Genomic DNA, 27,769 nt, shown 5'->3' with positions numbered 1-27,769 from the left:
ATTTAGCTTCTCAATTATGGATTTTTATCATCCCAGCGAGTGAACGTTTTGTTATTTGCCAGCCACGCCACTGCTTCCCAACACCATCCCCACGAGCAGCAGGCAGGGACATCACCAGCCTGAGCTCCAGGCTCCATAACAGCATTCGAAGGTGACCTTGAACCAATCCCTCCTGTAAAATTAGTGCATTAGTTCTCTTTTCTAAAGTAGTCTTTTGAAGCTTATAGGACTGATCTAAAACCCTCCAATGGTCTATTGAGAGGCTCTGGAGTGGGTCCTAAATTGTACAACCAAGTCAAAGACACTTCACAGAGTCCCAATCCCCTGGTTACCCTTATCCTAATGACCCCACAGACACAGCCCTTGCTCCCCCGACTGCAGACGAAATATGCCATTTTTGCCCTGACCCAGACAAAAATAAGACAGTAAGAAAAAAAGATCCCTTCAGTTTTGTAGTCCTTTATTTTTTTTTTAAGTTGATCCTCCCATAGTAATGTACTGAAATGCGTAACAGTTACATTGTACAAAGCATTTAAAGAAAGTACCTCAACTTGCCGATTATTTCAAAATGAGATTATAAACAAAAAGGAAAAATAAATCTGGTCCCTCACTAAAGGCCAAAAAAACCCCCAAAAAATAACTGAATACCTTCCGTTATTTATTTATTTTTTTTAAAACATAAATTTGGAACACTTCATCTTACAAATAGGATTAACATGAACATAACATCACACAAGCTCGCAGACAACCAGCATAAAATATTGGGTACAGTTTTTTTTTAATCAGAAGAATCATGCTTTCATGAAGAAATTATAACTGTTTATACAATTGAATCAATTTACTGTATTACAAAAAAAAAAACTAAGTCGCATCTATTAGTTATTTAGTTCATTAAAAGGCAAAAAATAAAATAAAAGAGGAATGTAAGAAAATTTCAAACACTGTTTTGCACTCCCATATACACAGATCAGTTCACCTCACTTTTTTCGAAGTACATGGGTGCCTTACATCGCAACGCAGTGGGGGACTGGAGCAGTGCTGTTTGTTACAGGAACAGTGCTATTTCAATCAACAAACAATCGTTTGCCAACAAATAAATACATGGTACACACAACACAAAGAAGAAATTAGAGGGTAGGGGGGAAAGGAAACAATACAACAAAATAGTGACATGATTGTCAAAAATTAAAATCTCCTTACAATGATTTGAACTAGTGGTGCTGTCGATGAATGCGGTGCTTTCACGGAATTATCTGGATGATTTAGCTTCTTGGAGTAGTGAACATTCATAGTTTACAATATACACAAGCCTCTTATGTATTGTTTCTCAGAGTTCTTTTTTTTTTTCTGTTTTTTTTTTTCTTGTTTTTCCTTTTTTTTAACAATGCAGTTGAGAAGGCAAAAGAATTACGGAGAGAACAAAATATTCCCTGTTACTTCTTTCTACATTTACGATGGATAGTGTGCATTTGATAGAACTATTTTCTTTCTTTGAAGGGCTAAAATGCATAAAGCTTTAATGAAGAGATTTGTACATAAAAGCAACTGTTCCCAATCCTGTGTCAAACTATCTTATACAAAAAGAAAATCAATTCAGTTCCTACTTTAAAGGAGTGCCCATGTGTGTATCAATGCAGTCTTAACCCTTTTGCCCCTGCCCCTCAAAGCCGGGGGAACTGGAAGACACTTTTTCCTGGCCCCGGTTTACATAATCCACTGAAACTTGTTTTTTTTTTTTTTTTAATTTTTTTTTAAGTCGCATTGATCCTCCAGAAGTCAGCAGCTGCCTTTGCTGTGCAAAACAAAATATTGAGAATAAATAGTTTCTTTCTTTTTAAAATTATTCAGTTTAAGGTCACCGGACTTTAAATGAGTGACCCTGCAGATTTATAAGGCATTCTGCTCAGCAGTCTTTTAAATAGTCATATATGAAAGAGCCATGCTACTGGTTTGGACTTGGTCCCATTCTCGGTAAGACTTCACAATGTCATACGTGGCTGATGGATTGAATGGCGCTGGATTCTGCAGCGGCTCTCGCCATACTGTGCCACATATTGGGAGAATTGTGGGGTGCAGAATGAAGGGAGTCCTTGTCGGAGAGAGAGAGCATCATCGCATACGCCTGGACGGGGAAAGAAGAAGGACAAAGAGGTCATGATCCCGTGGCCGGATCTGAGCTTGGACCCGTGCCACCCCGACACCGTTAGGGCATCATTTAGGCTACGACTGCTACGCTGAAATTAGTGGGAAAAAAAATCAAAATGCATTAGGTAAAACCACTGTCAACCTTTTCACTGACACTTTTGACTCAGTAATTTCTGCTTTCATCTGGCTTCAGGAAGCTCTGAGAAGCCTTTGATAGCCGACAAGGTCTCAGAGTCTCCTTTGCCTTCAGATTCTTGGCACAGGAGGCTCTTTTCAAGGGCCTGAGGAATCACACTGTCCCTTGGCTGGTCCTGTATTTCACCAAATACCACAGACTCCATTGCTGAGCTTTTCTACAGGCGTGTTCTGCAGTTTTCAAAACAGGAACCTTTTAAAGGAGCTAAAAAGACCCATTTTAATTAACATTTTAAAAAATTTCAAGGAATAGCACTAGAATATCAGTCTAGTTTTTGCTTTTTTAAAAACATGCTGAGGACGTAAAAGAGGTAACATCCAACAGACTTTAAAAAAGCCACCAAAAAGCCAAGCCAACCAGAAGATCGAGTCCCATCCCTGCGAGGCTGCAGCTAAAGTCCATGGCATTTCAGTGGGTGGCAGACAGGAACAAAAATAGCAAAAAAAAGTAAGAAAATCCTCTGTTATCAGGGGCCAGAGCACCCTACCACACTTCTGGGATGCAGTGGGAGCGCAGGGGGAGGTGGGGGCAGGCTGAGGTTTGTGGACATGGAGCACAGCCCTGCCTGACGAAGCTGAAACGACCCGGTCTGCCACACACTAACGGTTTAATCCTTTGGGTATTTGGCGACAATAACATTTTAACCGAGTTAAGCTTTTACCTGGGATTTGGATTTCCTGTACAACGGTTGTTTCAGGTCCTCTGGCAGCTGGGAAGTATTGAAAGCTGCCAAATCAGCTTCACTGTATTGATTTTCTTCCATTTTCCTCATTTTGAGGCTATCTGTGAAGTGCCTTATGTGGTCCAAAGCCGAAAGTCCAGTCTTATTATACTCCTCCTCTTTATACCTACAAAAACACCACAGAGGTTGTAATGTCAATTAAATGATCCTCTTTGCGTTCCCTCTTCCTCTCGGATTTACACATCTGAGCAATTTCCCCTCTTTTACACTCATAAACCACCCTGCCCCGTGGAACCACGATCCTGAAATAAGAGGAATTCTTTCTTTTCTACAGAGGAGAGGGTGGGCAGCTGGAGCAGAGGAGGGAGAGGTCGTCTCTCTCCTGGTGTCTCCACAGCCCTTCACAAGACCATTATGGGGAGATCCAGGTCGGTTTATGGAGCAGATAACGTCTCTCCCACGAACGTTTCCTGTCTCACCCAGAACCTGACAATAGCTCCCCGAGCACAGTTATTTTTCCTCTTAAGGGCTACAGAGACTGAAGAAAGTGAAAACAGGGCTGGTATTGACCCAAACACAGACGCAGGTTGCTATCGTAACTGGGAAGCTGGCTGCTTCGGACCGGTTCCCACGGCACACAGTTTGGTGCTGGCACTCTTGTATGGTTTATTGTTTGGATTTCACGTATCGGGCACACCAATACTCGGAAGGAACCAACCTGCCAGGGGAAGCTTTGCAGTTCATGTCCAAAGTACTCGTTTCCTCGTAATCCTCCTCCGGGGTCCCCTCGTGCATGTCACTCGTAACAGGCTCTTTGACTGCCTTCCCTGCTATTTCGCTCTCTTCATCTTCTTCGTCCATCATTACTTCATCTTCTGCCTCTTCGTCATCCAGCAAATCCGAGTTCTGGCTGGCTACCATGGCTTTTTCATCCTTAAAGTGGCTGCCATTCATTCTGAAAGTACCAAAACAAAATCATCACAAATCAGTTATGAAAGCTCCTCACCAGCAGACTGTCAGAGGCAGATCTAAAAAGGATCTGTCCCAGTAGAATAAAGTGGTTTTTGTATTCCGTATCTTGTTTAGCTTCAGACGTTTGGGCAGTACTGGAGAAAATTCCACTCAAAAATCAGTGGGATGTTACAGTGCCATCAGCATGGGATTTTCCTACTATCCTGCTAAAACTTCTGCTCAAGCAGAGGTATGTTCGGATATCCATTCCAAATTTTCTCACGCTTTATTTCATCTCATGTTTCCAATCATATACGTAGTCTGGGCAAAACAACTCATTGCCTTTTAACAGAAGCTGTAAGGGCCAAGAAACTCCGAAAATCAGATCCGGCATTTTCAAAAATGACATCCAATACTGCATTCAGAGTTTTAAAGTCAGAATTACATGCATAATTAATTTTGCACACTACCACCCATTTGGAAGCCACACTACTTCACTGAACGTATGGATTACATACATGGGAACCTAAGGGACTTCAGCCGAAGACCTGAAGAGTAGTCTGCAGTAATACCTCCATGCTGAACCACATTATCAACTGATTTGAAGGGTAAGAAGTAATGAAAAGAAAGGTCATATAGCATTTTAAGTGCATTTACTCTTATTAAATGAGTAATTATAGCGATACGCACATGGAAAACCATTTAGTCTACCCGCTGATAGTACGTTCCCTTTTGCTTTCAGACAATGACTTCTCTGAACTACTTCCTACGGGATTTTATCAAGGACATAATATCCATGCTGAAGTAGGAGTTCGTTTGCTAACGGCCTCAATCCTGCAGGATTCTGAGCACCCGCAGCTGCATTAAATAAGAAATTGGGCACCAACAAATGCATGGCCAGAGGTACTAGTGGTGCAGAAAGGCTGAACTCGGTGGAGCCACATGAATTTACACCACCAGCGTATCTGCTCCGCTGCATTACGTAGCTCTGAGGCCTTGATTCATCTATTGTTCTCTTTGTGCAAAAGGTCCTTACTCTTCCAGGAATACAGTTATAAAAATGGAAACTTTATTGTCCGCCCGCACTTTGCTTTAGACTCTGTCTGCTTCAAACTGTGTGGGACAATATGGAATATACCAAAAGTTTGTGCAAGATAGCGATGAGCCCCAGTAGCATATCTGGTATTTAATATTTAACTTGCTGTTGTTAACAGAAATACTTTCTTATGGAGCATACACAAATGAGAGCTAGTTTCTTATAAAACAGTATCATTTTCCTAAATATAATAGTTTCATCTATTTTCTGAGCAAATTCCAGCCGATTGTCATGAGTTTAGTATTGCATTAAAAAAAAAGCAAGGGAATGGTCTGTTTTTATCACAGTATCAAAAAATCTGAGGCTGCGCAGAGTCAGGAGAGCTGAAGCAGCCACCCCCCTCTAAGATAATCAGAGCAATATCTCTTTATCATCTTTTATTTAAATAGGCAGAAATACGAAAATGTTGAGCACGGTTTGGGCTGCCAACTTGCTTGTTATGCTCAATTGAGGCTGCTAGGAATGAAAGGGAGATGGACTACAACCAAAGTAACAAAAGCCATGTGATTAAGAAAACAGATTCTCTAATTATGCTTTCAAATGCAGCAATTTGCCAGGGATAAAATATCCATCAAGAGCAGTCTGAAGTGCCAAATTTAGAAAGGAAACACTGCACAACCCAGCAACCTTTTCACTTTGCTGACTTCCTGTCGGAGGACATGTTGAGACCAGATGTGCAAAGAAAAAATCCCAAGCCCTCATTGCCAATCAAGACGGAATGAAATTTGAATATGCATGTAATCACTTAATCCAGTACTTTCGTGGAAATCGTGTTATGTCCACCATTTTTATCCCTTCACAAAGGCATCTGGAAATTGAGAAGGCAGTGAAGTTTGTCACCAAAAGTAAGAAATTTTTGATGCTGCTAATGTAACGCCAATTCAAAAGTGCAAATAATGCATAATGCAACACCAACGTCAAAGAAATTTGTATAGCTGATGCGCAGATCCATGTTACAGCCTTTTCTGCTTAGCTGTATTTTTATTAACTGGAAATATTTAGAAGTGGTCTCTCCTCTGTTAGTTCAGAAGAACTGAAACACTCGTATACTTAATAAATCTTGGTAGGAAAAAGTCTTTCACGTGCTAGAGCACTGTGGACTACCAACGCCTACCCACAGCCTCGTGGGCTTTTTGCTAGTCAGCATCTTTCTTGGGATTGAGTTCCTTACGGGAAAGGACTTTCAGTTAGAATCTTTCATTTGATCCAAGAATTTAGCTTCGCCTACTCTATTGATTACACATTTAAGTTGCATTTAAATCGTAAGGCACTCTACGTTTAGCCACAGGACGCAGAATTTACCTGCTCTGCCATGAATGTAAAATGATGGAATTTTACATTATTTAAATGACTTAAATTTTAAATTATTTAAGTGACTTAAATCAACGATGGGAACTTGAAACTGAGAGCTGCTGATACAAGGAGAAACGTGTTCATAGATGAACCTTCTGCCCAGCATCTGGCTCTGAGAATATGTTCATGCACAATGGGAAGGGCATCAACACGTTTTCTTTTCATAGGACACAAAGGTGAACACTGAAGCAACCAGATTGCCAAAATAGCTCATCCAAAGTGAAAAAACAGGTTTACCCTGCAAAAGGATGAGTGGCACCTTTTGAAGGCAGATCAGTCGCAACTTACCTCTCCTCTGAGTTTCGGGGGGATTGATTGTTGTGGTTGCTGTTTCCAATAAAATTCCTAATTTCTGTGAAGTACGAGTCTTCCTTGTCGTCTAGGATTGCCCCTGTGCTTTCCAGTTCTGAGTGAGGTGAAGATGTTGCAGTACCTTAAAGCAAAACAGAGGACTTCTGTTGTTGCTCCTTTACGTTTTCTATATTTAACCATTTAAATTGAATTGAAATTGGAAACAAAAGTTAAAATGCATGGGACCCAGAAAAGTTGGTCATAGTGATCCATCAGCTTTTGGCCATAAAACCACTAATGAGAAAGGAAGTATTATCCACAGGCGAAGGTAGTTTCCAGACAAAATGACTGCTTGCACACTGGGTGCCATTTCCATGGTTTGTAATTGCTTTTGCCAAGTATCTATGCCAGCATCTCCCTCCTGTTCCCTTGCGACTCCAAGACTGACAGTCAACAACTGTGTTAAGACCAATGGCTGAACGGAGCAAACAGAACTTCATTTTAGCTACTAATTACGCAGATTTGCTTAAAATATGGAGCAGCCATTGACATAATCACCCAGGTTCATTAGCACTGAGAGACCAGTGACAGACGCCTTTCTCTGTGCAATGGGGAAAAGACAGCTCTGCATTCACTACAGGTACCTGCTTATTTCCAGTGGAGCCAAACGCAGACTAAAAACACTGCAGACGGGGTTTTTATTAAACCCTGCAGATACCTAAACCACACCAATGATATCCACTACCTGCCGCTGCCTTTGCTGCTGCCGTGCGGTGACCGATTTGCTTTGGGCCTTGGGAGGCACCATTACCTCCACAATAGCTAGCGCTTTTCAGCTCCTGACAGAGGGAATATTTTAAAGGGTGCCAAGAAAATCTTTTAGAGTGCCCCCTGAGACTCTAAATCTAGGACTCCTATTGAGAGCCAAGTGATTGCGGAGATGGGATTAAACCAATTTTCCCAGTCTGTTCTCAAAACGCTATGGTTGGCTTAATTAAAACCAAAAGAAAAGACATCACCCAGCGGTATTAAGTTATACAAGGGTAGAGTTTATGCCGGGATTTTCAAAGCACTTTAAATGTCAGCAGAGCTTAGGCACTTACATATTTTCCAAAAACCCACTCATTGGAGCAGACGGCGCAGAGCTACGTGTGCCTATTGACTCTCAGTAGTATTGAAACTGAACGTGAGGTCCCTGTGCGTGAACGCTGGCGGTATGTCGGGCACGCCGGAGAGGGAAATACATACCAGACATGTTCCCGTTCTCGTGCTTCTTTAGATGTCTGTCAAGATTGGTTTGTTGACCAAAACACCTGTCACACAAGTGACACTTGAATGGCTTCTCTTTATTGTGGATGTTACGAACATGTCTCTGCAGGTTAGAAGATATACTAAAGGACCTGTCACAGTATTTGCATCTAAAAAAAAAACCAGAAACAGGTGGGTAGAAAAGGGTTTGTTAGTAGCTGGTAACGCAAAAATTGTCCTTAAGAGACATGAAGCACCTTCCGGGCTCAGCCTCAGTACCCAACTGCAGTTCCTTGGTCCCTACTGAGGCAAAACCCTCCCTGAAATAAAGACAAGTTTTGGCTGAAGAGCTGGAGCGCTGTGCTCTTGGAACGGAGATGTCACTTCTACAGTGGGTTTTTCAGCTTTAATTCACATTAGGCTTTATATTCAAAATACTGCCTTTAGGATAAGCATAGTATTTCAGAGTCAGTGGCCTCTAATTAGCTGGGGTAATTGACTCCCATGTTTTTAAAACTGTTGCACGCAAAGTTGGGAAGTCTGAAAACAGTAGAGCAATAACTCTATTGTTTCATGTGCTGCCAATACAATACAATTAAACACTTTTGGAAAAAACATGAAACAGATCTCTTCTAATGCTCAAATAAGGTAAAAAGGCTATTTCTTTTCCTATTCTAAATTATACTGTGTGATTAAATCTTTTCTTGAGGAATTAGCTTGCTCGATTGCTAATCCCAGAGGAAATTTGGTTATCTTGCAAAAACCAGCAATAAACAATCCCAACCTTTAATACCGTGCCAATGTGAGTAGTTTAGTCTATCACTCTGGTACCAGAGGCATCAATTTTCATACTCTGTAGCGATTTGGAGTCCCTAAAGCCTTTACTGTATTGCTCTTTAAGCCATTACTAAGTCATACTATAACTATTCCAAATTCTCTGGCTGGCAACCAGCCAACAGTCTTCACCACTTTAGTTTCTCAATCTTTTACTTCTCCCGTGCCTCTCTTACGCTTGTCAATGATGTCAAAATTTTTTTTAGTGCTGAAATCGTCCATTATGCTACTAATTGCTCGTGGCTTTTATGTAGTGGACGGGTATAACATGCATCAAGACCTTCCTTCAATAAAATTAGATGTGAATCTCATTTCCCAAAGAGACCAGAAGCAAAAAACATATTGTTTCCTTACAAACAATGAGCTTACTCTGCTCTTTACAGCTCATAAAATGCAGAAATCGGTGCATTTGTTTTACTGGAACATGAACTGGCTTCCTTCCAGTTGATTTAAATTAGTCTTTCATTTTCAGTAAGATGAAGCTTCTATGCACATTTCTGCATGTGACTGTCCTGGATAGAATATCACATACGTATTCTTATCAACAAGAGAGTACACCCACATGGGGTTTGGTTCAGCAGACCTCAGAAAGGATCCAAATTAGGCAGGGAACAAATAAATACCGTACTGCCTTTGCAACCGGGACCGTTCAGAAACCAGATGATTGATGAAACACCCAACTTTAGGCTGCGAATAATACTGCAGAGCTCTTAGAAACAAACATTTTTTGCGAAGGAAAATATGACCATGAGCCCTGTCGAAAATCCCTTCAGCCATGCTGGTTCAGAAGTGCATGGGCTTGCAGATGGTGCCTGGGCAGCTGCCTAAGCCAAAAGAATCTCACTAACAAGGACGAAAACCTTCCCCCATCTCTGCAGCTCCAATGCTGTAGCATCGAATGCGGCCACCCTTGTCTAGATGAGCACAAAAAGCCCTTTTTGAGACCAAAACATAACGGTGGGTCATCAGTGCTAAGGAGCGAGGGCTGGAGTTGGTTGAGTAAGGCTGCTGAGCACTCGTTCCCTTGCTTTATTCCCTTGACCAGACCATAGAGGCGAGTAAGGGGTTGCGGTACCTATAGGGCTGCTCTCCAGTGTGCGTCCTCAGGTGACGTGTTAGGTTTGCAGATCTCGGGAAAATCTTGCCACAGTATCTGTGATAAGAAAAGAGTTGATGAGACAATGCAACCTTCAGTGGCTTCGTCCCAATCTGAGCTGTACTAGATGCATAGCCCAAACTGAATTATTAAAATATGGCACTGTTGGCATTGCTTTCGTGTGACGACATTTCAGTAAAAGCACTCAGCAAATTTAAGTGATTGAGACACACACACACACAAGGATGGGATTGGAACACCTGCACCAACCAGCTTTTCTTGGGCATAAGCAAGGGGTATATGAAAAGTTACCAGTTTTAAAGATCACCCCAAATTTCTAAGCTCACTAGGTGATTAACTGTCACACTGAGATTTGGAATCAAGAGAATCTGCTATTAAAGCCCTGGATTTCTGCCTCCTTGTAAGCAAATTTCAAACCTTTCAACCAATTCTACGTGTCAGCAAACGTGACATCACTCTGTGCATTGAATAGGATCAGAGCAGACAAGACTCAAAGACCTAATCCATCAAGGTATGTTTCTATAACAACGTGTCTTGAAAGAAAGTGACATGTTTTCAAAAAGATCAGATAAACCGATATGCCGGTGTCAAATGCCTGCGCATTCTGGAGATGATATAGAGACCTAAATAATGCAATTTAAAAACCATTCTCCAAACTTGATAGTATGTCACAGGAACAATAACGCCCCAAAAAAAATTATTGCGAGCCCTCCCTCTTCGTTGAAATAACATATTAATTTTCAGTTTATAATTGGCCCAGTTCTGTTGGTGACACCGAGCCCATTTTTGCATGGGGACAGAGCACACACAGTGCTCTCTGAAGTGGATGAGGGTGGTGGCTGCCCCACATGACGACTTTGAAGATTGCATCCCTTCACTTTTAACATCTCATTTATTTTTTCACGACGTGATGTTTAAGCCTTCAAAATACACACACAGCTAATTCTACTCTCCTCGACAAAGCTCCCATTCAGTTTGGTTGCACGTACCATGACTATCTTCATTGTATTTTTTTTTTTTTAACTCTGTACACATAAGTCCTAATAAGTCATGTATTTTATCACTGATCCCTTTGGATATTAAAACCAGAAGCCTGAGAAAAAACACGTCTGTAGTTTATGATCAAAAAGATCAATAATGAAAGCACACTTGTGCATATGAAAGTGATGAGAAAATTTGGAAAAAGGAATTGTTTATATAATAGTTTCCACCTCATTTATCAAACTGCTATGATACAGGGCAGACTCTTTGCTTAATAACACCAGTAATTTAATAAATAAGAGCCCCAAAGCAAAATGCTTTCCATGTTCCGTTGGGCAAAGAGAGGTCTGAAACGACCTGCCGCGGTCCCCATCAACTGTCGAGGGGAGGGTACCACGGGGTGGTTCTGGGGCTACCTGCAGGTGTAGCGCTCCTTGCCCTTGCGCAGCAGGGTCTCGGGCAGGGCGCTCGGTGGCGCGCGGAAGTTGAACATGGACGGCACCGACTGGATCAGCTCGTTGGCCTCCGGCTTCAGGGCGCTAAAGCTCTCCAGCTTTTCGGCCATGTTTTCTATAGCGGACATCTGCAACAGAAAATAGGACAGAACCCGTCATGGTGAATACTGCTTTGGCTTTCTGCCCTCGCTGGAAACCCAACATACAAAGAACATACAACGCCAAGATCAAAGAAAAAGGAAAAATATTAAAAAAAAAAAAGCAAATGTAGAGTTGCAGTCTCAAAAATTCTGGGGCACATTAGGCATGATGGTGGCCACAATGTTGTCCCACTTGGAATAACTGCTGTTAGCAGGGTGCTGCTTCTCTGCAAGGCCAGCACAAAGCAGAACTCCTGCCCTAATTGCTACAATGGAAAGCCGCTTCCATACAAAATCTAAATTAGCCAATATTCATTTATTCTTATTTTTAAGCCTCAGCTTCTAGAAAATTCCAGCTTATGCAGTCATGCTCTGTGGGTATGTGCCTATGAGTCTATGCATCCCATCCATTGAAATCATTGGCCATTTTTGACCAAACCAACAGAAAAAATAAGAGATTCCAACAATAACTGAATTCCTACTTTTTTTTTAAAGGACTTGCAGAGGACAAAAAATATTACAGAGGAAACCTTACGAACACTCTAGCTCAACCTGAACACTCTAGCTCAACCAAGTGCTGCACCACACCAGATCCAGAGAGGCTCTGTGGATGTCCCAACCATTCAGTCCAGTCTTCTGGCCCATCACAGTCAAAGACAACGAGATAAATCCACAGGAAATGAAACTTCAGTCAGTTTGGTGCTATGTGTTTACATTACCTGCTAGACGCCCATCCTGTTTTTTTACAATGTCATAATATTCCTGCTCTACCTTTAGTTGCATGTAAACCCTATGCACTTTGAGACACCTCCGCTCTCGGCTAGCTGTCTTAAAGGGCTTTAATTTTCAGGTATTGGGCACTAAATAATTTCTGGAGAACGTTTTCCTTTAAGGTGTCTGGAACCAACCATGAAAAACTGCTCCAAAACCTCAAACATTGTCACTTGGAGAGTTCAAGACTGCTGCTGAGCCTACTGACAGGTGAAAGTAACCATCTGCCTCTTCGAAACACCACAAATGAGGAAAAAAGAAACCCGAGTTCTGAAGATCTCACCCACAGCATGAGCCCTGTGCAATACCTTGCTTGTAATGAAGGAGGGAATTATATGAAAGACAAGATGCTGAATCCCCCTCAGCTGATCACACCTTTCCCACTCTTCAAAATCCGTAAGAGATTGCTCCAATTGTTGGGATTTTAAAATTTTATTTTAATGGGAAAAATTGCGTATTTGTTGTTTTTTTTTTTTTTTTTTCCTAAATTTTATTTTAATGGGTGGAACTGCACGTTTGTCTCCTGAAATGACTATTCACATGCTGGTTAGCTCGGGCTTTGGGTTGGGTGTTTTTTCCCCTTTAGCCTGTAGCCTGCCCTCTCATTTCATGCTCAGATTCCTAATGCTGAGGACAAATTGCAACGTACAGGGTACCACTGCCAATTTGCCAAATGTCTTTCATCAAACACGGTGCAAAAAAAAAAAAAAAAAAATCTCAGAGGGAAGTCAAGATACATTTACTTGTCAGGCAACAAATGTGAAAGCATCGCAAGGCAGTAGGGGCTGTAAGCTCTGGGGTTTGATTCATAATCACTCAGCTGCTAAAACATTCTCCACAGATGCAAGTGGACAGCACATTTGTCAATATGAAGGATTTTGACATGTACTGATCACAGGCGTGAGATATGTAATGATGATGCTGCTGGGAGAGGAGGTAATTCTATCTCGGCACCGAGATGTCATTATCAACCCATACAACTCAGCATTACCATATATTTCTTTTTATATGACTTCACCTTTTTCTTTAGTCAAAATTGATTCTTAAAGCTTTTACGATAGACTTTCCACTGCCTTTAATTCCTTCTAATTGTTCTCCACAAGAAACCATTCGTCTATTTTGCAATTGCAGAAAATAAAGGGTTTGAATGAAAAATGACCTTTGGCCTTGGGGCTGATTAGCAGTGACAAGACAGTCCATGGGTTATGATAGCACATATTTATGGTGAAGAATAATAAGGGCATTGAGAAGTATAATAAATGTTTTATTTATGTATATTTAATATTCAAGTCAGTTTCATTATCTAGTGGGTTTAAATCATTTTTGGATCACCATTTCTCATGCACATGGTCCCCTACAGTAATATATTAAAGCAACTATTTTCCCCTTTACATTTAAAATGGCTTAGTCATGCTTTTTTTTTTTTTTTTTAAATTAATATTTCCAGGATTTTGCAGAGGAGAAATTGAGACAGATTCTTCTCTAATGTACGGCAATGCAGATCAGTGCTACCTCCAACACTGCCGCCAGGATTACATCAGTCCCAAAATAGGTATGAAATCAGCATCTAATCTTAAATCCCTCATTCAGCGGAAACACAAGCACTTCCAATTATTTTAAAGTATTACTCGCTTTCCAAAAATACGTTTCTCACTGTAGGAATGACTATTGCGTTTGTTGTTTTGTTTTGGGGTTTTTTTTTAAAGGCTGATCCATGTAGTTACCTGGTATGATTTATATTTTTCAAGAAATGCACCGGCAACAACGGGAAGCGCTCGGCCCCGAGCCTTTGCTGATACGAGGCGGTGGCACTCCGCTGCTCTCAGGACAATTACAGCATTTACTATCTGCTGGAGATAGGGCTCGCAAGAACCAAAATCTGGGCACTTTCTTAAGAAGTCCTGGAGTGTGGTGGTGCTCAGGACCTTCACGATGCACTTCCTTATAGCAAGATGGGCGCCTGGGCTTGTTACAGCCCATAAAATCCTGCCAGCCAAGACCCATAAAATGCTCTAAATTACTTTATATGCAGGTAGATGTTCCCTGCTCATCGGTCTACTTGCAAAATCTTCATCTACTTGAGTATTAAGAAATCTGGGGTTTCTTGTGCTGAGAACTAATGCAGGCACCAAACCCAAGCAGGAATTATAACCCTGCAACACACACACGGTTTTGGGAAGCCAGTACCCTGGTTTCAGGCAGTGGCCCCAGGGGATGCGCAGGAGGGCGGGCAAGGGACAGACCTTCTCCCTGGTGTCTTCTGTCACACATCAGCAACGAGAGGCACAAGATCCTTAATTGGAGGTTGCATCTCGATTACGGTGTTGAATGGCCATTGGTGGTTGCGGCTCCCATTCATTTGGCTAAACCCTTTTTGAATCCATTTATATTTTTGTCAAGGAGAGTTCGCCAATTTAATTAGGTGCATATGAAAAGATACTGGCTTTTGTTCCTTCTAAGCCTTTTGCTTGATAATTCAGCTGGGTGCCCCTCTTTTTTTTGGTGTATTGTAAAAACTAATGAATAACCATTTCTCATTCAGGTTCTGCTCACCATTCATGGTCTCATAGAGCTGGGGCACAGCTCCCTCGGGCATTTCTTTTCCAAGCTGAAAAAATCAAAATCTACTTAGTCTCTTTTTGTACGGAAGCTGTTCCCTACCTCCGATCATCATTGTTGCACTTTTCTGTGTCTTTTCTAATTCTACTATGTCCTTTTTGAGAGGGACTTCAGCTGTATTCAAGACCTGAAGGCAGTATAACATAATGATGTTTTCAATTCCCTTCTGCTAAGCACTTGGATGATATTTTCATAAAACTATCAACTTCCAAGATCTTTTTCCTGAATGACACGAGTTAAGAGTCACACTTTCCCCTCGGTATTACTGGGTACTTACTGACACTGAGTTTTATTGCTGTTTTAATCCCCGGTGACTCAGCCTTCTGTGAATCTTCTGCAAAATCTTCACAGTCAGCTTTGCATTTAACTAGTCTCAATAAGCAGTCACAAACTCTGCTCTTTGCCTGGTCACCCTTCCTCCTATGTCATTTACACATACATGCCACGGTTCAGATCCCAGTGACACTTCGAGGTGGACTCACTGATAATCTTCAACGATTGTAAAAATCACTAATTTAGTCTCACCCTTTTTTCCCCCAGGGTTTTGGGTTTGGGTTTTTTTTGACTAATTATTAACCCAGGAGATGACTTTCCCTCTTCCGCAATGAAACTCCCTCTTTCAGCTGCAACACAACCAAAGCAGCTCTAATTCCTTCAAAACACTGTTACGGCTGACGGCAAAGCAAGACTTGCCTCCATAGGATCTGTGTTGACCATGGAGATGCCACTGGTCAGCAATCCACCAAACTCTTGGAGCAAGCTGTTAGCGACCGCATCTGCCCTGGGAGGTTGGGTGGGTGCTCATGGCCACCTTGTCCCTCCAGGGATGGTCCCTGAGGACCACCAGGGAGGCAGGTGTGCAGCTCGAGCCGCCGGGCAACACTTTCAGGTGGGGTCTGCACCCCAGCTGAGTGCCCAAGGGCTACGGTGATGCCTCAACAGGGCATGGGGAGGAAGGCACCGCTTGACCCCAAGGATGGGATTAGTGTAATTGCCATGTCCATGGAGAAAGCTCTCCGAGGAGGCAGGAGAGAGAGAAGACCATATTACGTATTTTACACACAGCTATTGCCTTATGGACAAGTCATGTCTGCTCCTAATCTGACACCAGTGAATGACAGTATTTTATATAGAACAGTAACTTTTGATTTACATATATAAGAGTTGTTGATTCTATCTGTGTCCAGATGTCTGGAAAAGGAAGCAGCTTTCCCCCACCTCCCTCCCGCTCCCTGAGAGGCTATTAACCTCCTACTGACGCAAACTAATATGCAGTCACAATTCCCCAGCTCCGACTCAAAAATGCAGACATTACCATAATCAGCTAAAACAAGTATTTATAAACATTTCAATGGGCAAGATATCATCAGTAGGGGCCTTGAATATTTGTCTTAAAATTTATTAACCAACAGAAGAAAAAGTGGCATAAATAAAGCAAAGGTTTGTTGTTGCTGCTTTTTAAGAATAACCTGATGATATGAAATAATCTAGCAGACAATGTCATGAATTACATGACCTCATGTTTTACAAACGCGACTCCTTCACTGCTATTATCGCAAAAACAACTGACTTTATGGCTGTAACTCATGGGAAAAAAATTGTTCAAATGTTTGCTTTCTATTTTTACTAGTGTTATTTAGAGAAATCTTGAAAACCCAACTACTGAAGCTCAGCGTTTCTTCCTCCCCAGTTCAAGTTGTAACACTTTCTCTAAAAACTACAACTTGTGAACTTGTTGTCTGGAAACTGTGTGTATCTGGACATCCAGACATGAAACTTGGCTGAGCTATATTCACGTTCAAGAGACCTATCACACGTGGTTGAACTTTATGAAGCAGTAGCGAGAAACTCCTGCTGATTTGCAGTATAGTTCCAGAATAACCCTATCTGTATCGATGCAGTTGATGGGGATTTAGCTGATCTAACAAAATGGATCATGTCCCAAAATAAGCCCAGTAAAATAAAAGCTCTGTTAATGCACTCACCAAATTTCTTTTCATTTATTTGTACAATTATTTTAATTATTTAAAATGATTCTCCTTAAAACTATTGCAAATAAAGTCTGACTGTAATTACAGAACCTCTTTATAGTAACCTTCTCTTGATGGGACCAGAAGAGGATGAAAGAGTCTACAGACTAAATAAATCATGATCCATTCAAGAGAGGGTGTTGCCCATTGATACGCACTATAAGGTTCCTGCCAAACAATGAAAAACCATCTGAAATAATCTTGAAATATATGGCACATGCAACTGTGAACTGAGATAGAAAGGCTCGTGGGACATACTCAAATCTCTCAAGATGAAGATTCACCCATGAATCAGCATCCTGCTCCAGGCACTTTATGTTTTAAATACCTATTTCTGGTGCAGCTGCTCAAAGCACTAGCATGGCCAGGAGACACACGCTCACAAAAAAAAGCAGGATGATGGAAATCTGAGGACCAAGCCAACGTCAAGGAAAGCAGACAGAAGAAACAGACTGCACTGGGGTTTTCAACTTCCTAAATACACACAAACAGAGCCGCTTTTCTGAGAGCAGAGGATCCAGGGTGCCTGGGCCAAATCACAAATCCTACCACAGCCCCTTCATGTGCTACAGAGAAGGCCCTCTACTGCAAAGGAAATGTTTGGGAACCACCTCTTGTGCTCTCCAAGTCTGGCATCTAACCCTACCTCCTATCTGCTGAGCTCATTCAGCGTCTACAGGTGCTCACGGGAGTCCTTTGGTGCCTGCTTAGCTCCTTTCACCTCGGGATCCTAGTGCATCTTTTGCAGCTGCACAAACCATCGCTTGACAGGCAGAAAATGGGATCAAAAGCCACATGAAGGCAAAGCAAAGGTCCATCGCTGCTTCTGAAGCATGCCATGGAGGCAAGCAGAGGAGAGCAGGGCTAAGCCCCCATCTGCAGGGGCAGCACCTCTGAGGGCTCCTGCACTAGCCCTATAGAGAGACACATGCGGGAAAGAGTATGTGGAGATCTCCCATCCCATTTTGCGAAATTCTGGCTTCGGCTTGTGCAACTAGTCCACGTCGCACCGCAAGGGATGAGCGAGAGTGAGTCAGGACCCGAGCCGCAGCCGGTTGGCTCCAGCTCTCCCCTCCAAAGCCCGAAAGTTGGGAAAAATCTGGGACAAGTATTTATGGGTTCAGTGCTGCAGCTGAGGAGCCAGCAATGCAAGAACAAAACACAGTGTTATTTGAGTTGCATCTGCAAAAGCAGTTGCTGTGCCTCATGCTTTTTTTTTTGTGAACAATTTAGATGTATTAAAAATAACGTTTTATAAAAATAGAAGAGCAAGCTCAAATTTATCCCATAGTACAAAAAAGCACAATTCCTGTTTGCATAAAGGGGACGATATAAGTATGCACACAGGACAAATTTGACCCAAACGCGGCAAATAAATGGGCGTTTTATTTGTGCTTTAAGTAAAGCAATGAGCAATTAAGCTCAAAACTTCAAAGCTGTTGAAGTGACTGACTCCCACTGAAGTCAAAGCGAGACAGAAACATGAAGTCCTCTGAGGCTCTGTATTTTGTCGTCTCAAATGCAGATTAAATATTTATAACTATTGCAATCTAACAAGATTTCAGCCTGAAAATTTCACTGCAATCTCTGAAGGAAACAGCTTGGAACAACTTCAGTCAATTATAAACAAAAACTGCATTTTGAAACCCTCACTCAGGTAAAGCTCCCATTGCCTTCACCAAATAAAACCGGCAAGATTAGGTGGGTAAAAATAAAGCCAATTTGACATAAGAGGATATTTATCCACTACAGCTACAACACTCAGTAGGAAAGCGTGGCATGCTCTGTAATTGAGTGGTAAGTTATCTTTCATATTATATTTTTCTTATGCAATTTATCTCACAATGATTAAATCAAAAATATAAGCAATGAACTTACCCAAATTCTTTGATCAGGCAATTGGAACTGGGAGCAAAATTGAAACAAAAACAACACATTATTCCTGCATTGGAACCCTCATTGCAATCAATCTACTAATTAAGATTTTATTTAAAGCTGCTAATTAAAATGTTATTCTGAATGATTTGTTGCATCGGGGTATTCTCTCCCTAAAAATGCAATCTTGTAACGCCAAATTACCATTAAATGATCTAATTTTCATAGCTTTTGGGCCACTGCCACTGGGAGGAATTTTGCCCAGGCGGGGACAGGGTAAGGACTGCAGGGGTTATGTCTTTAATCTCTACTTCAGAAACCTATTTTAAAGATCCATTTGTTAGCTCTTGTACTATCCAGTTTAAAAAAATTAATTCTTGCTTCACCAGATGGCAAGTTTCAGAAACAAACTCACCTACAGAAACACAAACTTGTAGGACACAAACAATAATTTTGTTCATATTTTACACAGATAAATCCTGCCAGCAGAAAATGAAACCCTGCGGTGCACTCCACACCTGAACTGTTACAGGGGCGAACAGAACTATAAAGGAAAAATAGCTTTTCTGCAAGCCGTTCCCCAGTCCTCTATAAATACGGAGCCAAATTCTGCCTTCACAAACTGGAGACTCCTTCCTAGTAAAGTCAGCAAGAAAGCAGATTTTGGCATTTACTCTTTTGACAGGACATGTGATGGCGGTTTAGTATTTTTTTACAATGTATTAAGAGTGCATGTTACACTCATGACCTTTGCATCCATCCCTCTCACACCAAGTTAAAGACCTTCTCCCTGACAGCAAGGTAAGTGATAAAACGAAAGCCAGTCTTTACCACAGATTTTTTTCTTTTTTTTTTGCTATTGCACAAAGAGGAGGAATAGGCAAAAAGGCATAACGTGCCTCCCGTGCATGTGTTCAGCCAGGGTGCACAACTAGCCCTCCTCCTGCCCCACCTTGGCTGGCACTGCCGTATGGAGGTAGCACCCAACACCTCCTGCTCACACTGATGGACCTGGTGACCATGGGACCATCCATGATGGCCCACTGGGACCTTCCTTGGGCACCAATGATAGATTTGACCAACTCTTTATGAAAAAACATGAAGGCTGAAATCCCGACATCCTGCCCACTAATGGCAAAACACCCAATGTCTCCATTTCACCTGCACGCCTACACCATCCTCCCACTAACCCTCCTCCAGTTCCCCATGTAGCTCAGTCATACAATGCTACGTAGAAGACCATCCAACTCCTTCCCTGCCCACCACAGCCTCCTAATGGTGTGTTTTACCAAACAGCCTCCTTTCCCACCTGCCGACCACGCTACCTGCCGTTGTCATCAGTCCAAATCTGCGTCAAAACCTTCAGAGCCCCTTGATCCAACTTCACTAAATAACATCAATTTATACCTTTTGAAAAGTTAGCTAGCACTAAGCAAATGAGTATCGTTTCTTCCATAGATACAGCACCTAAAATGCCCTTATTGAAATTACTTATTATTAATTTACAGCTCCTTAGCTGCTCTAACAGAATCACACATTTGATGGAGAAGAACCAGACCAGTCTTACACCAGGGGACACAAAGGGAATTGAGCTCCTGTTTGCGTATTTTATGCATTAGTACTATCTGCTGTGCAATGGGAATTCCTACTCATTGCTTTGCAACTTGGGCAAACAGGGTAACTCAGCAAGAGAGGCTGAGCTGCTATTAAATCCTTTACATAAATTCTCAACAACTTTAATACTTAATAGACCCTTCACTTCCTACAGGCATTGGAATTGGAATGGGGTGTTTTCCTGCACTCTCCACCCATGCAATACCATTATGTTTGTGCATCTGCAACTATATATGCCATCAGCCACTCTTCCTAGTTCTCCAGAAGTCCCGTATTTCAGAATATGTTCCATACAACTTAGAACATAATAACTGTTGCCTTCATTTAAAAAACAAAACAAAACAAAACAAACAAACCAAAAATTGTAGGAGATTATTGGTATAGTTTGCCCAGGAATCAGAGGAAGATGAACCAGAGCCAGCAGCTCCTGGTTGTGTCATTAAAACACAAGACCCACATGGGGTGTCACTACTAGGATGAAACAGCCTGTAGTCAGCAAGAGGTTCAAATGGGCAAATAAAACAGAGCATTTTATTTCAGTCGTAAGATTTAACCCAAATTTTTAGCCAAACCTCCATGAACAGCGAGGAAGAGGACAAAATGAGGCTGTGGTGCTGTTGAAGAAAAGCAATGTGTATTTTGCACACAGGTCCTCTTTCTGAACTACATACACATTGCACTTGTTACACCATTTTAGGGACACCCTCCTAAATGTTTTTTATTCAGCAAATAAGCAGCAGGATTATGGTCTACAAACACCACAGCAACCCTTTCATGTAGCATGTCTACAGGCATGGAGGAGCAGGGATCCTACGAAGTCACTGCACTGCTGTTCCCCACAACTGCTACCTAAAAGATATGGACCATTCGCACTGTAAGACTTGAAAGCGTTGGGTGGAAGGTTTTATATCTTTTCTGGGAGTCCTTAAATACTGACAGTTGGGATGCTCAGCTTTGCTGGTCTGACTTCGAATCTACAATGCCTCCTTGTCATCAATATTGACTCCACCACAACAGCCCAGAGCACAGGAGAGTGCTGAAGAAGACACGGGTAGCTGCAAGTGTTGGTAGCTACACTATGGTTTTGGAAGAACACGGTTCTGAAACGTACACGTAGTTTGAATCTGGCTTCCTCTAAAATCAAAACATGTTGTTTCATCTGAAAAACATCAAGAAGCCCAGAACAATGCTTACGCTTTTCCACCACAATGGTACAGCAAAAACTGTGTGTTTTAGGAAATCCAAAAATGACTAAGACTGCATTCATTTCTCTGCACCTGCTTTGAAGCATCAACAGGCTTGTTTACAACATCAAAATTCCCAAAATACTTACTTGTGGATGAAACAAGAATCCCGGGGAAGGTCTCAAGTATTTCTCTTTTAAAGCTTCCAGTGGGTCAGTTAACTTTCTTTTTTCTACTCTGTAAATGTTAAAATTAGATTTGCTGGTGATGAATCAGTCTCAGATATTAATAATTATACAGCTACTCATGTTTAAAACAGTCAATTATACATCAAGTGATTTGTTTCTCAGAGATAATGGTGAAAGATAAGAAGTACAGTCAACTCTCGATTCCCGCGTACAACTCATTACTGCGGCTGGGGGCTGTGAATCGCCGTTAAAGGGAGATTAAACCATTTACATAGGAAATAATCCCATTTCAAAAGACCGGTAATAATTATTATAAGAACCAATGACTAAGCACTGAGCACTTTTATGAAGAAATAAGGCAACCGAGCGTGCTCCCCGCTCAGAGGAGAGGAATTCAAGGCAGCAGGAGCCTTGAGCAATGGGTACCTTCTCGTCTGGCCACGCAAGACGTCGCAGCCACCACCCTGGGAAACCTCTCCTGGTGCATGGCCACGCACAAGCAGGGTGAGAAAGGCAGGAGCACATCGAATCTGACATGCCAGCAGTAAAGATTGCGATCAACTCCGGTTGGGCATTTAGGCAGCGAAACTCATGTAGATAATTCAGCAGCAGGGTGGAAATTTGAGGGTTTTGCTTTTTCTGTTACCGATGGGCACGGTTTAAGGGCCAGAGCCCGTTGTCCAGAGCCCGATGTAACTCTCGGCAAAGGAAGGTAACAACTGGTTACCTTGTGCTACGTGGCCAGAATTCGTACACCTTTCATTAGTTTGTAATGCAGGACCATAAAACACGGATCATTATTTCCACTGCTTCAGGCATTTAAAATTAATATGACGCAAAGAAAACCCATGGTCTAATACAGATATCAATCTGGCACGAACAAAACCATCTCAGTAAATAGCATCACATCCTGTTTCTTCATAACGCATACCTGTTGTCTTATGCGAGAGCGTTCCCCAGTAGCTTTGCCCATAGCATTTCTTTTCAGATAAAGTAATAAATTAACATCATTTACATGGCAGTAACTTTTTTTTTAACAATAGGCTGTAAAATCAGTCATTTATGTTACAAACAACTATTTTTATGGCTAATATTTCTCTAAACTAATTTAAATGCATGACTTTGGTTGGTTACAGATACATGAGCAGAAAGGCGAAGGGCAAAGAGGGGCTGACACACACAGGATGCAGGTGAAATTTGGATCCCAGAGAGATCCATCTTGGCATTACTGGGAAACACCAAGGGCTCAGGATTCCACCATTGGTTTTTAAAACTTCAGCTCACAGTGTCTGCTTCCGCATCCATCGAAGCCAACGACAAGGGTCCCACCGATTTCATAAAGTGAATCAGACTAACTAGCCCACTCGTTAGGCTTTCTACACACAAGGACGCTGCGCCTTCAATTGTATTAATGAAATGCCTGGAGAAATCAACCCATTGCTCAAATAATGCTAAAAAAGGGCAGAAATCACTCTCAATTTCCATACTTTTTATACACCTTAGGACAAATCTGGCTCTTTTTTTTGTACTTATGAGATACTCCTGTTTAATTCAGGAGGAACCAAAAAGGTGGTGTACAGCTGGCAACCTGGTGAGATGGTCTCTGACTTCTGGGGAAGGCAGAGGCAGAGGGCAGTCAAGGCGAGTGGGCAGTATTTTGGAAAAAAGGGAATTTGGGGCAAACCAATATTGAAAAATACACAGTAAATATACAAATATTCAATACTGATGCCAATTCGTTTACGGGTAAGAGAATATACTCAACTTCTGCATGTCAAGCTGCGCAGATTAAACTAATGACTCGCTACGAGGGCAGTCATGAAGACTTGCTAACTGCAGCATGCCCGGACCCAGGGTTCGCCCTGAGCAGCCTAGATTTGAGGCAGGGGCCGCAAGTCAGCATGAAGCCTGGGCCACCCCGTGGGATGATGCCTCCAAGGGACAGTGGGAAAGGGACGGGGTTGTCCTACATCTATGGGCAGGTGGCCGTGGCAGACTTAGCTGCCTGTACCCAAGGATGCTCAAAGGCAGCAGACAGTCTTGTTACCTGTAAATGGGGTCCATAAAGAACGGGGTGGGCCTGGCATGCTGCAAGGACTCCGAAGCTTTCCTTTGCTCCAGGTCACCTCCTTTCTTCTCTCCGAAGACGTGGTTTTTCCGAGGCTCGGCTTGTTTTGTGCTGCTGGCTCGACTTCTGCTGCCCATGCTGAGATCTAGAGGCTGGTCCTGGCCGGCCGCAGAGGGGGCCGCTGCCTTTGAGGGTATGGGAGTAAGTGGCTTCTCCTCCTTACGCTTTATGGTGAGGTCAAAGGGAGACTCAGAGCTTCCCTTTGGGATCTTCTTAATTTCACTGGGTGATTGGGGCTCCACTTTCAAGGGTAACGGTCTCAAGTCTCTATCAGGAAATGGATACATTGATTGAGAGAATGCTGGAAAAAACGGGAGGGGAAACATGGAAGGGTAAGGTAAGGCTCCGACTTTTTTGTCTTGCAGCCCCACAAGTCCTGTTGAACCAAAGTACTTTTCAGCAATAGAAGCAATAGCCTTTATAGAATCATTCACCGCTCCTGACACCGCAGTCTGCTCCTCTAAGGATGGTGAGAAAATGGAATGATTGCTGTGGTCTTTCTTATTATTTATTGAAGCCAGGCTCTGCAGAGAGCTTACTTTGTCTTTGAACATTTTACCATTTTCTTTAAATTTCTCTTTCTCACTTTCAATGTCACTTTCCAGATCAGAGCCCGAGGTGGTTTCCAGGTCACTGCCACTGGGGGTACTGACATCGTCAAGGTCAAGGTCACTACTCTCTGACTGGTCACTGAGTTTCTCATGCGGCCTCTCTTCAGAGGACCTCTCTGGTTGAAGCTCCACTGGCTTATTCTCCCCTACTGATGGTTGCTTATTTAGTGCCTTCAAAATATCCTGGGTGGCTGGCAGTATCTGAGGATTTGTCATGAGGGGACTTTGACTTTTGTTTGTCTGATCTGCGCTCGGTAGTCCTTTAACAGGAGAACTAGTAGGTAGCAAAGGTGGCCTGTGGTACAAGCCTGAAGGAAACAGACCGGGGAAGCTAAAAGAAAATCCAGGAGCTGTTGGAAAGGTAAGACCAGCAGGATGCCTATTGGCTCCAAAATAGTCAGCAAGGCCCGGATTTGCATGATTCATATTAACCATGGACGTTTTATCCATAGCTGGGGTTCCAGGAAGTGAAATGCCTTGGCCAAAAAATCCTCCTGCTGCAAAATGGTTCTTGCCCTCACAAAATCTCCTGTGTTTATTTAAGGAAGACGTAGTGCTGAACATTTGTCCACAGTCTTTGCACTTGATTTGGGTTCTGCAATCAGCATGCATGCGCTTATGACGACAAAGGTTTGAAAACTGAGTATAGGATTTATGGCAGACCTCACCTGTATGTAAACAACAACAACAACACATCTCAGGCTTTATGGTAATTGCCCCCACCCTCCAAATTTTGCAAATCAACACCATTTTTCACCCACCAAATGTCAATTAGGAAGCCGTAAGGAGAAGTCTGGGTGCACACATGTACAAAAAGCTATCGTACTCTTCCAAAGCAAGAGCATCCAAGCAGACAAATGTCTATAGACAGCACCAAAACCCGCTTCAACAAATCAGAAAAGGTCTGAAATCACTAAGAGACAAAGTTTCCTCATTTGCCCTTTGTATTGCACAGTGCTGCATATTTGGTACCGTCATTCCGTATTGCATTAGCATCCAGAGCACCCCCGCAAGAGCCGCAGCTCGGTGCTGGAACACCGTATGAACCTCCGGTGCTCCTGCACGAGCGAGCCCTCGTGTCTCCAAATGACATCCATTTATGTCACTATTCCCATGGGGAAAGTTATTCATTAATATAAATATTTGCAGGACTAGACAGGAGATAGAGCTGTCTCACAGAGCTTTCTGTCTGCAAGACCAGAAAGATACGAAAGAGGTGAAGGAGGAGTCAAGCAGGTATTTCCAAGTGCACAACCTTATTAACAAACAACACTTTTTTCCATTTACAATTAAGAATTTAATCTCATGAAAGTCCAGGCTAGAGCCTGAGTAACCTCAGTCTAGTAAGTCTCGTATATCCAAAGCATTTATATCTGTGTAACGTATACAGACCCTACAGGTGCCTGGTATGCTGCAACTCTAAATTCCACACCTTAATAACTTTACTAGTCTTACCGTTGCTCTTTTGTCTCTTGCACATGAAAAAAATACACTATATTTCAACAACAATTTCCTTTAAGAATGCAGCTGTATTTATTTGCGTGCCTGATGCTCAAAACAGCTCGGTGGATTTCCTTTCAGGTTCCTCTGGGATGAGAATAGCTTCAGCCTTGGACAAAGCCTGAAGCCGTGGTGGGGATGAGATCTACCTTGAGCTCCTGGGCCTGATCTAGCCTGCAACGCTTGGCACGTCGGAGCACGGCTTCCAGCAACCATTCTCAGCAGCAGGAGGCTGGAAGGGATCCCGCTGGTGCAGAACGAGACACTTACAAAGATTAAATCATGTTGTTGAAGCAAATGGGATTTTGCAGGTCCCTGATTTTCTGGCTGCTACAAACCTTAGGGAGTAGTTCATTGAGGTGGGGACCAAGTTATACGTCTGTAAGTTAAAATGTGGTTTAGAAGAGGATAACGCTCAGCTCCCCAGTGCCCTTCTGTGTCCCCTTCTGACATCCTTTGGATGGGCAGGGGCACTGGGCAAGTCTCAAGGCTGCGCTATGTCTTGTGCTCTTCATTATGCTAGAGTTTGTCCGTACCTCCGCACTACCTCGCTTCTAACAGTATCAGCTCCAGCCTTGTTTCAAAACAAGGCAGCAGCATTATCAGTAAGCAGCATTATCCCTCTGTAATAAATCCTTTTTTTTTTCTTTTCCAGCCAGGAAAAAGCATGTGGCCACTTTATTTTTATTTAATTTGTGTTATATCATAAGCTCTCATCTTTCACACATCAAAGCCACACAACAATACACATTGTGTATTCTGAGGCCTTTTTAACAATCATTTTCATGATTTGAGACAGACTGACATAATTTACAATGGCTCTATTTTAAGCATGCAAAGGAAACTGAATTGAATGTATCCCATCCTGCACTCTTGGTTCCCATGAACTGCAATCACGTCCTCTAACTTCCACTCGCACCGGGGCCCGCGCTAACCTTCCTGCTCCTCTAAATCTCTGCCCTTGAGAAACTTGACCACTTGTTGTCATCTCTTAACTGTTTACCTCTTCAGCAGGCTGCTTCATATCTCAGCAACAATGCGCCTATTGTTCCAGGGCCTGATCCTGCCTGATCCACCCGTTTTCCCGTTGACATCCCCGGGACAATTCGTGGGGTAAAGAGTGCAGAATTGGGCCCAAACACAGGAAATTTGCAATGCGGTAATTCAGGAAGAATGTTTGTTGCCGTGTATCAGTTACTGTTCCTGCTGGAAATCTTCATTCACAAGGAAAGATAAGAAAGAAAATAGAGAAAATAAAAAAAACCCCAACAAAATTATAAAGAAAGAAGAAAAAAGAGGGAAGAGAAAGGAAAAAGAGACAAGAAGGGAGAGGAAAAGAGGGGAGGGGAAAGGAGAGGACAGAGAAATGAAAAAAAGGAAAAAAAATCTAGTTCCTTGATAATGCTTGATTTTATCTGGATAAGTACATTTATTTCTTTTTTTTGGAAAATATTTTATTTATCTATGTAACGTAAAACTTTTATTTAATATAGAACTATTTGTCATTTAATTGTTGCAGTATAAAGCTCTGATTTTTCTGTTTTCTCCTATTTTTAGCCTAATCACAAGCATAAGGTTTCTGCTCCCACAAACTGAAGTCACCTCCATACTTCACGGTATAGAATCACGCCCCTGTTGAGGTCTTAAGACAAAAAGCTCTCCCTGCTCCCATCAGGTTGATCACAGAAACCAAAATTAAAGTGACCAAAATGGTACAACTGGAGTAACAAATCCATAGGTTTGCATAAGCTTCAGCTTGG

The 27,769-nt window shown here is 42.2% G+C and overlaps 1 protein-coding gene across 6 annotated transcripts in view; it reads right to left on the bottom strand.

Moving 5' to 3' along the window:
• Positions 1 to 479: 479 nt before the first annotated feature.
• The window catches only part of MECOM (MDS1 and EVI1 complex locus), a 192,867-nt gene continuing 165,577 nt past the window's right edge, over positions 480 to 27,769 (bottom strand). For 3 of the 6 annotated variants that reach the window (XM_074153710.1, XM_074153708.1, XM_074153706.1), the window contains 9 exons: positions 23,818 to 25,177; positions 21,732 to 21,819; positions 11,311 to 11,477; positions 9,872 to 9,949; positions 7,963 to 8,132; positions 6,712 to 6,856; positions 3,742 to 3,978; positions 3,003 to 3,189; positions 480 to 2,122 (listed from right to left, as the gene is read on the bottom strand). In XM_074153710.1, the coding sequence (XP_074009811.1) occupies positions 1,988 to 2,122; positions 3,003 to 3,189; positions 3,742 to 3,978; positions 6,712 to 6,856; positions 7,963 to 8,132; positions 9,872 to 9,949; positions 11,311 to 11,477; positions 21,732 to 21,819; positions 23,818 to 25,177 (2,567 nt within the window). In that variant the 3' untranslated portion in view covers positions 480 to 1,987. Of the gene's footprint in view, positions 2,123 to 3,002; positions 3,190 to 3,741; positions 3,979 to 6,711; positions 6,857 to 7,962; positions 8,133 to 9,871; positions 9,950 to 11,310; positions 11,478 to 18,787; positions 18,815 to 21,731; positions 21,820 to 23,817; positions 25,178 to 27,769 lie in introns of all 6 variants that reach the window. The other 3 variants (XM_074153707.1, XM_074153709.1, XM_074153711.1) reach the window with 2 other exon arrangements.

Source organism: Numenius arquata, chromosome 9, assembly GCF_964106895.1.
Source record: "Numenius arquata chromosome 9, bNumArq3.hap1.1, whole genome shotgun sequence".
In the NCBI taxonomy this organism is placed as follows: Eukaryota; Metazoa; Chordata; class Aves; order Charadriiformes; family Scolopacidae; genus Numenius; species Numenius arquata.
Note: the sequence above shows the minus strand (reverse complement) of the source record. Positions and strands in the feature narration are given on the sequence as shown.